At 40.2% G+C, this 15,732-nt stretch overlaps 1 protein-coding gene across 1 annotated transcript in view; it reads right to left on the bottom strand.

Annotated features, from left to right (window-relative positions):
- Positions 1–9,846: 9,846 nt before the first annotated feature.
- Positions 9,847–15,732, bottom strand: part of SYNPO2 (synaptopodin 2) — a 180,763-nt gene continuing 174,877 nt past the window's right edge. Inside the window, exon 5 of the mRNA XM_084855912.1 lies at positions 9,847–10,419. Within this exon, the coding sequence (XP_084712038.1) occupies positions 9,847–10,419 (573 nt within the window). The remainder of the gene's footprint in view (positions 10,420–15,732) is intronic.

The following is a 15,732-nucleotide window of genomic DNA, read 5'->3' as shown; positions in this document are numbered from 1 at the left end:
TATTTGTTACACGTCACTCTGTTTCCAGAGTGATTAGGTTAGACTGAAGGAGTGACTCATTCTTTCCCCGCCCTTTTTTAAAAACTGGAATTGACTGAACTGAATTTGGGTTGACTACATAATGGCAGGAAAAAAAATAATTGTGAAAAAGACTAACGTCTAAAGAGTAAATCCTGTTGGTGAGAAACAGAAGTCTTAAAATACCTCTCCTGTTTCCAGACACAAATCAAAGTGTTAATGCTTTCCTTTAAAGCCCTGTATGGGTTGAGACCTGGGTACCAGAAGGACCTCCCATGGGGCCAGCTCTACCATTAGGCTGAGTGAGGAGGCTGTCTCAGGGACAAATGACAAATGAAAGGGCAGTAAATTCTTAGTTATTTAATTATTATTGTTGGTTTTACTGCCAGAGAGGAGGACATGCTTGTGAGATTTTCTGCCTCACATGTCAAAATAACTTGACCAGTTTGGGGTACTTGGGGGCAGGGGTGTGTGTAGGCGTTCGTGCCATTTGCTGGTGTGCCTCAGGCATTAAAATGTCTTGAGCTGTCCCTGACCACCCACTGCCTGTTTGTTGAGATTATTTTTATTTCCCTGACCATTGGCCATGCTGGCTAGAGTGAATGGCAAGATCAGGGCTGGCCCTATCATTAGGCAGAGTTTGGCAGTCACCCCAGGCAGCAAATGATGGGTGTTATGGAAGGGACAGTAGACCCAGGTTGTTTCTGTCTATTGGATAAAAGAGCTCTGTGTGTCATATGGCCTGCCCTGCACCCTCTTGAGGTGAAGGATGCTGTCCCACCACTAGCACTGAAATAAGTTTCATTTCATCTCCCTGTCTGGTCAGAATCTGTAGGTGGAATGGGGGCTTTGCTTCAGACAGCAAAATGTCTTTGGTCAGCCCTGAGCAGAATATAAATTCAATAAACAAAAAATGAATAAAATATATCTTCACCATCTGAGGTGAGGCAGGCGGTGACTAGGGTCTTCTCAGTGGTAGGCCCCTCCCTAAGGCCATGTAGTGTCTAGTTTGATATATTTTAGGCAGCACACTAAGACTTTCTTATTTGTCCAGGCTTATAATGTGTAGTAAAGTTGCTGCTATTTTAGGCCTCTTATATTTAAACGTTAGTGCTACTACTGTTTTCACTGCTGTCTTTTTAAGGACTTGTGTTAGCAATTATTGTTTTTAAACTTATTGTCTTTAATTATTGTTAAATTATTGTTCTTCACTTTCTCCTCATTAATTGCTTTGAACATTTTCTAGAGAAACACAAGGTGGAAAATAAAGAAATAAAGAACAGCATCTCCATTATTCATATTTCAGTGATCAAAATGTCCCAGTTATCTAAATTCCTGGTGTGGCCCTATTTAAATGCTCCAGTGACCTCTTTAATGGGTACATTAACACTCCCCTCTTCCCTTATTTTGAAGACGCTCACACTGGTTCACATGTGGTTGTGTTCTATCCAGGCAGCCAAGAAGCCCAGGCCTGCTTTGCTGTAGCACTAGAACTGTATGATTAGCTTTAAACTAGCTTTCCCCAACCAGGTGCTTTCGAGATATTTTGGGCCACAACTGCATCATAATAACATAAGAAGAGCTATGCTGGATCAACAGTGACCAACCAGCTGTCGACCAGGAAACCACAAGCAGGATACAAGTGCAACAGCACCCTCCTGCCCATGTTCCCCAGCGACTGGTGTACCTAGGCATATTGCCTCTGGTTCTGGTGGTCGCACATAGCCCTCAAGCCTAAAACTGCCAATATCACACTGCCCTTATACAAATCTATGGTGCAACCACACTTGGAATATTGTGTACAGTTCTGGTCACCACACCTAAAAAAAGGATATGGCAGAGCTGGAAAAAGTGCAGAAAAGGGCAACTCAAATGATCTAGGGGCTGGAGCAACTCCCCTATGAGAGAAGGTTACAACAGCTGGGATTGTTTAGCTTGGAGAAAAGGAGGGTAAGGGGAGACATGATAGTAGTGTACAAAATTATGCATGGTGTGGAGAATGTGGGTAGGGAGACTTTTTTCTCCCTATCTCATAATACTACAACCCAGTAGGGTCTTCCCATGAAGCTGATTAGTGGGAGATTCAGGACAGATAAAAGGAAGTAATTCTTCACACAGCACATAGTTAAACTATGGAATTTGCTACTGCAAGATGAAATGATGGCCACCAACTTGGATGGCTTTAAAAGGGGGGTAGACAAATTCCTGGAGGAGAAGTCTATCAGGAAGCAGAATAAGTGCCTTCTGCTCATTCTAGGGGCCTTTCAGATACAGTCCTCTATGTTTATCTACAAACACTCTACAAAAATCCAGATGCTGATTTCAGAAATGATCTTCATATAGTGGAGTGGGGAGGGGAGATTAGAACTGATTTGGTAACACTGCAAACACTGTGACGTGGACCAGTTTCTCAAGTCCACAGATGAAACTTGCTGCACTGGATATGTTGCCAAGGGACCCAACATTTATTTAAGCTCCTAGAGGTTGACAGAAGCCAGGAGTCACAGATAGAGAAATACAATGTGGTGCAGACTGAGGGATTAAGCTTTATTATGATGATTCAGATTGTGTCCAGGCAAACACAAATGGAGAGAAAATAAAAAATTAGGTCTTCCATCTGATTGGTCAAATCATTTTATTAAGTGATACAATTTTATATCTCTCTATCATGCATTCTAACAAAGTGTCCTTCCCTGTCAACCTATCAGCTGGTGAAAATGAAAATACAGTTATTTAATTAGAATATAAATGTTAACCTGTTATGCAAAGGCTGTAGTAATAAGTATTAACTAGCACTGAAGCTAATGAAAATAAACACAGAAGTATGCTATCTCCCTTCTAGTATAAATACAGACCTGTAACTTTCAGTAACACTTGCATACTCAGACTCTCCAGCGTCTTTACGCTGAAACCTCTGGGGCATAAGAATCTGTTAGGATGTACATAAGAGCTACCTGAATACTGCTGGAGTATTTTCTTCATTGGATTATAAGGTCTGTTCCTTTACACACAAGTACACGAAAAAGTAAGAAGTACTTGGGTGGATGTTCAGAACTCATACAACAAAACTCACACTTATCTATCTCAATAAAATATATTTCCCCAGGAACGGAGCTGGGTAAAAGTGTACAGTGCAAGTGAAGGAAAAGAATGCTGAATTATGGTTCCCAAGCATAACATAGTGTGTATTGCAATACTAGCTACTGTTTCTTTCCTGATGTTCCTTTTGAGTTATCTCAGAAATGAATTAATCAATGAGTGAATGAATGCAGATGGGATCTTACATTAATTTTAAGAAACTGATTCTATTTTTTCCATACAGCAGTGCAATAAATATACATTAATTTCAACTTTTTAAAGCAAAAGCTCTACCAACTTTCAAAAACTTCCTTCCTATTATGAATATGAATAGTTCTCTTCTGGGCCCTTTGCTTGTACGGTGACAGTGAAAATGTGCACCAACCTTCATGTAGGCAGACTTCCATAGTGATTTAATGGGCATTCACAGGGCAGTAATCCAGCTGATCACCATATGTGTGGTCACTCAGCCTATCACACCGTGAAAGTGATAAATATACCATCAGTGCAGGCCAAGAGTCACTAAATACATTCACACCTATCAACTATTTAAGTGAGACTCACTACCAATTTTGAGACTGATCTTGTACTTTCCACTCTTTAATCTGATCTCCAGCAACGTTGCTTTTGTTCCATCAGTTTAATCCAAAAAGTGCTATCATATTCTTTGTTTACTGAGTTTTCCTAGTCAATGTATTGGCAATTAAAAGAAGTTGAGCTTATGTGATCAGAACAATGCACATTGTAAAGTTTTGCTGCGTTCATTAAAAGAAACCTTGCAAAACCTGAGCTCCTAGATCATAGACAATTCCCTGTACACAGTAATAAAAAAAAACACAAGCAGACATCCTTGCATGTTTCTTTGCCAGCAAGTGAAGTAAGACCTATCCAGACTAGATTTTTCAGACCATAAAATAAAATAAATACATTTACTCTTCAGCCTTAAAGAAAAAAAGTGGGAAGCACCTTAATGTTTTTGCTTGTAGGCTTAGCATATGTGTTAGGAGTGTATTCTGTGCAAACCTTAAAGTCTCTACTTTCGCTTTCTTAGTTTTACTTCTTCATGGATCAAGTACTGGGGACAGATGGTGTGTGAGTGTGGAGGTCAGGAGGCAGCTTCTAAACCCCCATCATTTAGATTTTCAAAAGACAGGCAGAAGTTCAATTTCCTCCATCTCCACCCCAGTAGAAACTGTGCAATTCTGTGCAATTCTGCACAGAATATCTGTCAGCGGTGAAAAAAGAAGATGGTCATCCTAGTTGCTATTCCACAAAAGTTAAATGGATGGATTGGAATTTAGGCATAAAATCCAGCCAGCAGAAGAATATAATAAGCATTCAACAATATGAAAAGTACAATTTCTGCTTATGAAATGTTACATGTACAGTGCAATCTTATGCATGTCTACTTGCATGTAAGTCCTGCAAAGTTCAATGGGACTTACTTCCAGGGAAGTGTGCTTAAGACCGCAGCCTTAGAGGGATCCATTCACCTGTGTAAATGTACCTAGAGAAAGTTAAGCATGCTTACGCTCCTTTGATTTCAATCATAGGACTTGAGTGCTCTCAACTTTCTCTGAATTGAGCTCATTGTTTCTGTGTATGTTTTTTTTAACTGTAAACCCAACTGAGCATGGAAAACATACCACACTGAGCCTGAACTAAGCCAAAAGAAAAATGGGTTTTTAACTCCCTGTTTAAACTTGAACTGGTTTGACTCACAATAAAACTATTTCCAGGCTTTTTCCAAGCAGAATCTCATGTCATGGCTTTGTTTCTTAGCATAGTCTGTCTACCGTCTTAGAGACAGGGTTAATTTTGAAAGGCCTTAGCCTAACAGAAGTAAACGTTTCCATTGAATTTGGTGGGTCTAAGGTCTCCAACCAGAGAGGAGCCAGAGTGACTCTGTTGAGGTAAATGGGGCAAAGCGTCTGAAACATTTCATACAAGTTCCATCACATGGTGCTTAGACATGCGCAATCCCCTGATCATCTCATGACATTCTTCTGGTCTGCAATGTTGTATCATCTGTTGTGGTGGACTCATAAATGACAATCCTCTGGGTTATTCTCAGAGTTCTCAGGGAGCAGAGGGCATGCCTAACACACACACACACACACACACACACCCCATATTTGCATTCCTTTAAGGAAATCATCTTGTGACAGGGAAATCATTTGAAGCAACTCTCTGTTTTCTGTGTTGTGATAGGATATTATTTCATGCTTTTATCTGTGCTGCATTGGGTTTCACAAAGTTTACAAAGAAAACATACATAGTTGGGGGTGTGGGTGTGGGGGTCCAATACTTAGAAATGGAAAAAATCCCCATAGCTACCTACATTTGGCAATATTCTTATTTTCAGAAAGCTGATTATAATTGTGGTCCAAACAGAAAAGCAGAAAATTTCAAAACAGAAACCTGACCTTATCACTTGGGACATAATACAGACTCTGATACACTGGCACACTCGTCTCAAATGCATTTACATGGAAACAAGTTCCTTTGACTTCAGTGGAAAATAAATGATACCTTAAGTAAGTATGCTTAGGGTCACAGCCTTAAGCACAAAGCTATTCCTGGAAGCTTCAGGACATACATATCACTCAAATGCTCTGTTAAGTCATGACCATAAAATTTGAAAACTGGATCATTTGTCCTTCCAGTGTGGGGTTGACTTCAGTGGTATTAGATGCAGTGTAATAAATAAATAAATACACATGTTAGCCCTGTTGATATCTGTAAGATGCAACTGGCTTAAAAACCAAAGTACTTCACTTAAATCCATTCATATTTTCATGTCTGTCTCTTCATAGGAGTTAACTTAAACTGACTCAAACCAGTGAACACTTATCATAAACCTACTTCATAACAAAATGGACTTCCTACAATTTGAATCATTCTTGCTTTGTATTGTTGTTTGAACTCTTACTACTATGTCAAAAGTTTGATGACAATTACTCATCTAAACACAGTACACAGTAGAATGTGATCCACTGCACAATTAGCAAGGAAAATATTTCACAAACAAATGCAACTTCTCAAGCTGCAAAGAGGCTTGCATAATTCAGAAATGGCTGCAGCATTTGCCTCCTACTCACTTTAAATGAAATCTAAACCAATCCCTTCCACGTACATTATCTACCATCGTTAGGTCATCCTCTTCCCTGCTGTGTTAAAATACTAGGAATAATTGCTTCATATACTAGACCTCCCCCACAACCTTCAAACATATGCTCATGGTAGACTAGCCTATCATGTTTACTGGTTAGCTGAAGAGACTATACTCAATTTGATGGTTTCTCTTTGTCTGGCTACCCTGTACATATTCAAAAACCTTTGAAACTACTTCCAAAATGTCCTGAGCATTACAAAAATGGTCCTAAGTATTAAAACCTATTGGATCTGATGAAAAACATTTTTAATTTACTTTTCTGGGTAACTAAAGCCTTGAACTGTATCTCCTAACATAGTAAGGAAAGTTGCCATGTAGTGAATGCTAGAATCTTATAGAAACAAAAAGCATTTCTACACTAGGCTAAAATTCCACAACTTTACTGGGGTTTTCTGCTTCCATTTTAAATGCAGGATCATGACAGGCTCACTTTACATGCATTCCCCCACCCTTTTCCCCCTATCTTCATTATTCTATATGTTCCATTATACAGCCATTAGATGGCATGAGTGGTGTAGCGCCTCTTATTGCAGGATTTCCTCTTTCCATGAGGGAACAAAACATGGTGTAATTTGATAGCTCATTATCTCTGATCTTTTAAAAAATAGGATAAAGGTCATTTAGCGTGGGAGATGCTCTGGAGGTTGACGACATCATGTAAAGGATGCACAAACTTCTGTGAGTAACCAATCTCAATAGCAGGATAAAAGCCCCATGTGAAGAAGCCCAAAGATTCCATTCTCAAAGTGTCTAGGAATACCCAATACGACTTCTTTTCTCAGGGCTGGGGCTGACAGGTGCATTAGAACTCATCTTAACAGAGACCTAAAGGCCCAAACAGACATTACTTTAAATCTGTGTCTAGCAGCTTCGTGTTGTTGTTTGTTAACTGTCGAGAAGGTGCGGGGGCGGGGGAATCCAGATTGGGAATCCAGTATGGAGGGTATGGGGGTATTAAGATGCAGATTGGATCTCCTGCACCTACTGTAGGGTAATAATAAAAAAGAATCATAATTGCTACAGATTTAAAGTAAGGTCTGTTTGGCCCTTAAGGGAAGCTCTACTTCCTACAGGAAGCAGTGGGAGTTTTCCCACTGTCTTCCCTCTCTTCACTTCTCTGTTGACACACACATACCTATGCCCAAACCCTGGGAGGCTTTTCTCTTCAGTCTTACCCCCTTCTTTGGGCAGGTTATTGTCTTAATTCAGGGGTTCCCAACCTCTTTGAGTCGGTAGGCACATTTGGAAGTTTGAGTGTCATGGGTGCTCACAAAATGGCTGTCATGGAAGGGGGGCTTGCCCATTCATAAAATGGCTGCCATGGTGGGCATGGCCAGTCACATTACACTCATTTCCCAGAAGGCAGCTATCAAGACTAAAAGAAAAGTAACTTGCCCACGAACCTAAGTACAAGGCAGAACTGGGAGCTGAGCTCCAAAATATGAAATCACTCTTTTGAACTTTGGGCAGCACTTCATTTTGTAGCATGCCAGCCTCCCAGTTAAAAATAATAGGAGGGAGCCTGATGGGCTCCAAGAGAGGTGTCCATGGGGAACATTGGTGACCATAGGCACATGATGGAGACTCAGGCTTATTTTTTTCACAGTTTATGTGGTTAAATGTTTATTCAGCATCTTAGTTTAAAAAGCCAAACTATTTATTTAACTTTATATATTCAGCCAGGTGGCTGGGGAGGGTGGCAGAAGAGGGAGTGGTTTTGCTATTACAAGGGCAGCCAATCAGCATGCAGCACAGCCAGCTTCTGCTGGAAACAGAAGCTTGCTTCTTTTGAGAAGGCTGTACCACTATCCAAAAAGGAATGAACTGCAACACGCTCGCCACGCATGATATGTATGTCAGTATGAAGACTAAGGCTGCAATCCTAATCCCATTTACAAGAGAGTAAGTCCCACTGAGCTTAGTGTGATTCACTTTTGAGTAAACATATATAGGACTATGCTATATAAGATCATCAAACAGCTCTAGAGTTCTGGCAGATCTTAGAACAGTATACAGTTTTGTTTTGTTTTTTAAGTCTTCTCCCAGCCTACTCAGGCCATGTTATCCCTCATCATCCGATCTGAATATATGTGAAAAGAGGCATCTTGACATCTCATTCACCAATGAGTAGCTGAATGACATTCCAGGAAGAAGGCCATTCCCAGAGTATCTGCCATCAGGTCTGAACTAGTAAATAGGGTGAAGATATTATTTCAACAGCATTGAGAACATCAGAAAGGAAACAGCGTTGTTCTAATGAGTGATTTTAGACTTTCCGGTCACATATGGAGTTTGAGAAATATGAAGACTTCCCATTTCCCATCCTTTAATAAAATAAAATAAAAACTTACTCCATTGATTATGTTGCTTTATTTTGTATGGTATGATATGCTGCTCTATGTCTTATCTATCTCTTGCCTGAAGTATTGTTTGATATGTCTCCTTCTGATCTTGAAAATAATTATGCAATATTGAGGACATTTGTGAAGTTTGAATCCTCAAAACTGCATAATATAAAAACTGAAGGAGTGTTTGGGGAGCAAACATTGTAATGGGGAGCAAAGGATGAGTAGCTACCTCATAAAAGGCCAGATTATTTGTCCATCTAGGCCAGCATCGCCTACTCTGACTGGCAGCAGCTGTCTAGGCCTTCAAGTAGAGAGAGGTCTTCCCATCCCTTGGTATCCGATTGTTTTACGTGGAGATGCCAGGGATGAGCTGGGACCTTCTGCATGCAAAGCATGTGCTCCACCCCTGGGCGATGACCCCTGCCCTACAGTTTAAAGCATTCAGGGGAATAAGCTGAGGCAAACTTTACACACTCTCGCCCTCTCTAACCAGTTATTTGTCTGGATGAACAAGCCCTATTTGATTTAGCGAAAAATCAAAATACCACAACTAAGGGCACAATCCCATGGCTATTTAAACAGAAAAAAGTCCTACATCTTCCAGCATGCCCCAGCCAGCCATGTTGCGGGACCTTTTTCTGCCTAAATATGCATAGGATTGTGCCCTATCATGTTTAAATTAGTGGTGACATTTACACGAGCCAGAAAAAAGGAGACCAGAAAGTTTCATAATGGCATTGAGTGGTCAGCAATAGAGCTGGACATTTTAACCAGCCATAAGCAGGTTGAGAGAGGAAGCTCAAAAAGTTTTTTTCAAGAACTCTCAGATTACATTCTTGATAAAGGCTCACTGGATCACTTACAAATATTCAAATTCCACAATGGTTGTACTCTTCCCAGCTTAAGCTTTCATATATTTCACATTTTCACCACTTTGCACGTTGTTCTTACACAAATATGACTTCTTCTTAACACACGCATACACACACACTAAAAGACAAAGTGAAACTTCATAAACTGGGATCAAAACCTGTTGTACAGAGAACCTAGACATATCATGGCCACCATGCTCCATTCTAGATAACTCTTGATCTCCTTAGTCAAAGTGTAGTCAGGCCAGAAAACATCTCTCACAACACAAGCCACTTCTTCGCATGTTTAATTAACCCTAGAATCTAAGACTTGTAGTATTGCAAGAAAGGAAACTAAGACAGGGTATTCTGGTTTTCATGTTTGGCGTTGCCATCCCTTTGGATGTGGATTATAGTTGGAGTCAGCTATTGACAGGCAGCAATCTGACCTGGAATCCACGGAGACCATGTCAGGATCAGTTCGGGCACGTTGACCATAGTATGCGTACTGCAGGCGAGAGCCGCAATGGGCACTAGAGCTAGGAGCAGACATTGTGCTCTTTGCAGGGAATATGGTGGCTGAATGGCTCCTTCCAAATGATGCTAATTTAGCCTGGGCACTTGGGGCTGGATGCTCGTAGGCCACTTTTTGTTTCCAGTCATCTGGTGGTGCAGGTAGTGTTTTCCTGCGAGCTGCTGACACAACATTTGCAACAATTGACTCTTGCATGGTTTGGGGGCCAAAGGCATCATCCACGAGCCCAAGAGGGGATTTGGCTGCTGCTTCCCAAGGAGTCAGCCTCTTCCCAGGCTTGTCAACTGCTGGAGCTGGTTTGCTAAAATAATCAGGAGCAGATTGGAACATCACAGGACAAATAGGTGACATGGAACGCGAAGTGATTGAAGGAACCCATCCAGGGACTGATAAAGATCGTTCAGCTCCTCTTTCCTAGAAATAACAAAACCTCAAATATAATTATATTCACTGAACAGCAACGTAGAAACTTTGAAATTGAAGCATATAGTTATCTGTCTATTGATCTATAATTGTAGTACTGTGTTATGAAAAAACTAGTAAACAGGTGAACATTTGCTGGGACATTCTAACTAGCAAAAACAAAAAAACAACCCTCCAAATGTCATCATCATTTGCAGCTGAAATTTCAGCTATTTTCTCACATGTTTTGACAAAATGATTTCTTCCCCAAAGAAATTTTGAGCAGTTGCTAATTGAGCTCAAGAAAGCTGTAAAAAGCATAAGGAACTAATCATAAGCAACAGCCAGCCCGAATTGCGGGCACAGTTTTTGCAGGATCAGTTCTGTGGCATTATCAAGTTCAGGTAGGAGGAGACAAAATAAGACCAGGTCTAGGGCAGTGTAGTGCATGAACTACACTGCCCTAGTATCCAAGAATAGCAGAGCTAACACAAAAAGCACAACGAACTCTGATGGAATTCAAGGACAAGTAAAAGACAAGCAGAAACAAAAGTTCCCAGGCAATCAGGGAATGCAGATTTAAGGAGACAGAATTTTAAGTGACAAACAGGTCAGCTGCTTGGGGGGGGGGGGATAGCAAAATGGACTAGCCAAAGAGAATCTAGATGTATTTAGGTAGCCCGTGAATGCCTGAAGAGTGAGTACTGATACTCATCTTTTATGCTTGTTCATTGTGATTGACAGAGAGGGATAGAAGATAAATTAGATATCAACAGAGAGAAAACCGTGAAGAAATCAACTCATTGTATGCTGCATAGTTATTTCTTCTTGCCTCTGAATCTGAACCATACTCTTCTAAAGAGAGTAATTCCAACCTACCAATCACAACTTGTGATGTAACTCCTATTTGTTTCATAGGAGCTCCTGGTAGTTTATAACACTTATTCACTGTTGAAAAGAAAAGGTGATGCTGTATACTCTTTGAAGTAATTTGTCTCTCCTGCCAACCTATTCCACTGTGTGTTAGCTATTCAGTATAAACTATTCTGTTCAAGAAAACAATTATGGTTGCCCTTCATTCTAAATACTTTTTTGTGCTAAATTCAATATGATTAGGAAAGGTCCCAGATGAAAACTAAAACAACTGACCTACCTAATTGCAAATATTCATCTCCTGCCATAGTTTGCTTAACCCTGCTCCTTAAAAAGAAAAAGCTGTGATAATTTCAGAACACTTTGACCTATTTATAGGAGCAATTCTTTCATATTTCACAAATCCTAATCTGTTTAGGATATGAGCACTTTTATTCATAAACTCTTTGTATGACAAAATGTTCTGTCACAGTACTCTTCATTCATTCATATACACCATACCCTTTCCCCACAAACGCTGCCTATCATATTGGGCTATTTGTATGAGTCTATTTAGTTGTATAGTGAGGTCTCCCTAGGGCACATAAAGACAAAACTTATTTTGGCCACATGAGATGGAGTATGATAGAAATTGGAAATAAATCATTTCTCCCTTAAATGTGTGAATTTAAGCACACACATGTGCCTGTAGTTTCTGTTGAGGCCACTGGCATATAGTTCTGAGTAAATGGCTTGGATCCAAAGATGCTGTTGCCTGAACAGAAGTCACTTCCACTCATGCAAGGCAGGATTTTCACCAATTCTACTTTCCTGCAGCACCCTTTCATGCCAAATCCCATGTCATTTCAAAGGATCACACATCCCCCAGGAGATGCTTTTGGGGGAGCATGAAAGGGAGGTGGGAACATTCCATTCCATGGGTGGAACTCTGCTCAATGGCCTGGTTTGCATGATCATCATCGGCTAAAGAAGCCATTGTGGCTTGTTTAAGCTGTGATGCGTGCCGGGAGTGATTTGCATAATCAGCCGTCCTGCCACAGCTTGTCATGTCATCCAAACCTGGGCAGCATGGCTGGTTGAAGAGGGAAACAACCCTCAAATAAGCCATGGGTTGTTGTTGGGTGGCTTGATTAGCCTGCAGTGATTGTGCAAATTAGGTCTCTGTGTGTAGGACCAGGTTGCTAATGTGATGCCACTGAGCTGTACCTAATTTATAGGCCTAATGTGGACCTGAGAACTAAGTGGTAAAAAATGTTGAACCTGCATCTCAAAAGCAATCCAGACATGGAAGGCCACATGCTAGTATCAATACCCTCTTTTGTCAACAGGGCACCACAGATTGAAAACTATTAGCTTGATGCACTCAGCAATTGTCATCAACTTTTGTTTCACACTGCAATTGAAGGACATTTTGGCTATGAGGGAATGAAGAGGAATTCATTCTGAAATGGTTCATTTGAATAGTCAGGGAAAAATGTTACTTTTAAGTAAAGGTGCATTCTTTAGTTACACAGTAAAGGCAATCTTTTAGTCCAATAAGAACAAACAAAACATGCATTGTTTGAGGGCCAAAATTATTTCAAAAAATTGCATGAATTAGGAAATCAACATCAATCCATTTTACAAAGGCCAAATCCTAATACAATAATTTTCTCCTGCCATTAATGTAGTGATAGGAGGCCATTTATATGGTATATTCAATATACATAGTAACCAGGAACATACCAGAAAATAACAGGAACAATACTGTCAGAACGTCTGTATACATTCCACTGAAATGAATGGGAACCTTTCTAAAAGTCTTATTCATGTCAATGGGAGAATGGCAAGAAACATTCCCAATGGATTGTGCCCAATAGCCATATATTTTTTCAGTCCTGGGCCACATGCAACCCTTGGCTAACTTCCATGCAGCCTGTAATCTGGCTCCCCACTACCCAGGCGATGCACTTCACCACCCCACCACCCCGCTGCCAAGCTTATTGGTGCCAGGATTGCAGCATGCCAGGAAGGGAGGTTTAAATTTCTCTGTGCCTGTATGGTGATATGGGGGGAGAGAGATGTGTGTGTGATGTGAGAGAGGTGGGGAGTTCAGGCCCTACGGACTACCATAGGCTGCACCTATGATGTTGTCACACAGGGTTTTTTTTTCCAAATCTGTAATAGATTTGGAGAAAAGCTAAAAGTGTTAGTGTAAGACAAAAGCTGGATAAGTTAGTGCAAGCTGAACTAATTTAAACTATGCTGAATTCACTGGAAAACATGCCAAACACTTTTCATTTCTTCTAAGAGCATGCTTATTGTAGTCAATATCACATCTGCTTTTTTTTTTTTTTTTAGTGAGCCAAGATAATACAGTGGATAATGCCACGAATTATAGTTTTATTGCGGAAACTAAACTCATTGCTGGTGAAGTTCCTCTCTATATTTATCCTGGTATGACCAGGTAATATATGAAACTGCTTTAATTAGTCATTGTGTACTAAACAGACTTAAATCATACATCACCCTGTTGTGTAATTTCTAGTATACTCATGGCATACTAAATTTAGTTCAAAGGATTTCAGCTTATTGACACCTCACACAAAGGTACATTAATCCACTGCCGTTCAGAGGCACTGCCTGTCCCGCAAATGTACAAATGTGTGAAATGTCTTTAGAGACAGGTGATCATGTAGGGTCCCCTCCCTTAAAGACTGGTTAAATCACAAGGCAAAAGAGTAGCATCAGTGTCTCCCTTCTGCTTAAATTTTGCTGGACAGAGTCCAGAGATCCCTATTTCTCTGGATACTGGCCAATGTGTTTATGTTCCTGTGAATATAAGCTACAAATATAATGAACCTTCTGAATAAATGAGCAAATTGCAGGTAAAGTTTATGGCAGTTGTTTTAAGGAGATGCTATGTAAACTCCTATTGCAGTGATGAATTTGACTGTTTTTGTTAACATGAGTTGATTTTTATTTTATCAGTCACCTAAAGGCAGATATGTCCATGTATCCTGGTCTCACAAATGATCCACCATATATTAAGATTGCAAGCAATTCTTCTTTGGAAAGCACCAAAAATCTGGGATGGGCTGAGCTAGTCACAAGATTAATATAGCATGAAGTAGGGATGGGCAGATCTGATTTTGCTCAATTTCTCATAAAGTCGTTTCAGCCCATTTCTGCATCAGTTTGTGAATTTGGCAAGAAAAAAAGGTCCACACAAATATTCATATACATTGTTGTGTGAATTTCTCCTAATATAATATTTCTCCTAACATTTTTGTACACACTGTTCCTAGCATGCACACTTTTTACAAGTGGTTTTTGTACCCACTTTTCTTTAATATGCACATTTTTTGTGCGCAATTGTTTGAGTTGCAAACTGCATCACAAAACTGTGAACAGTGCAGATTTCAGTTCACAAGTGTGTTTCAGTCTGCATATAGGTTCAGGAGATGCAAACTGGGTAAGTTCATATAAAAATTCAGACTGAACATATTTTCCCTGCATCCTTAGCATGAGGTGACCGGGGGGGGGGGGGATGGGCATAAAAATCCAGGACTAGTGTGTGTGTGTGTGTGTGTGTTTTAAAAAATAAACTCTTGCGTCAGTGTGTGAAACTGAACAAGATGTTTTGGCTGGTCCATGCTAGGATCTTAGACTGAATTGAAGGGGCAGTTAAGGAATAAGCCAATGCAGAGTGAGAAAAAAGAAAGGCTGAAAATCTAAGCAACAAAGTAGGGGAAAGAGAGTTGGTATAACCCAACTGGAGAGTCATCTCTGGTCCTGTTCCTCTTTTGCAGCTATGAAAGAAAGAGGGAAACTGGTGAGGAGAAAATACATGGCTTGAAATCTCAGGTTGTGGAAATCCACAAAGCTAAATATAGGAAATTAACTGCTGTCAAGCATTCTTACTTAACAACTTTACACAATAATAGCTGTGTTGGCACAACACTGCAGCACAAACATAACACGAGGACAGCATGACATGATATGGTAACCTTGTGTAATGTTTCTGCTGCACAGTTGTACCAACACAGAGCTGAGTGTATAAGTCATAATGCTAGCAGTAGTTAATTTCCTACGTTTACTTTTCCTGATAAAGAACATGGCTATTTAGGATGCCTGTAGCAGGTAACTAAACATTGTCCACATTCATAAGGTTACCAGGGCTGCTGCTTTTCTTGCATGGTGGATGTCACGCCTTCCACCATGCAGACAAGACTTTGTGTGAAGTGGGTGTTCCAATTATGCAGAAGTCCTGTTTGCATAGCATAAACTGGGCCTCCACCGAACTCAGTATTCACATAGAAGGCCTGTTTCATCCTAGATTTTATGTATGCAGAGAAAGGAAGAAGAGGCAAGTTTATTCCACTGCCACATGAGGACAACACCTGTTCCAGCAAAAATATGAACTGGGACATTATCTACCAACAAACTTGCACAGTATTTTTGTAATTATCC

This window comes from Heloderma suspectum, chromosome 5 (genome assembly GCF_057233095.1).
Source record: "Heloderma suspectum isolate Gila_16-S chromosome 5, 16-S_ref, whole genome shotgun sequence".
NCBI lineage: Eukaryota > Metazoa > Chordata > Lepidosauria > Squamata > Helodermatidae > Heloderma > Heloderma suspectum.
Note: the sequence above shows the minus strand (reverse complement) of the source record. Positions and strands in the feature narration are given on the sequence as shown.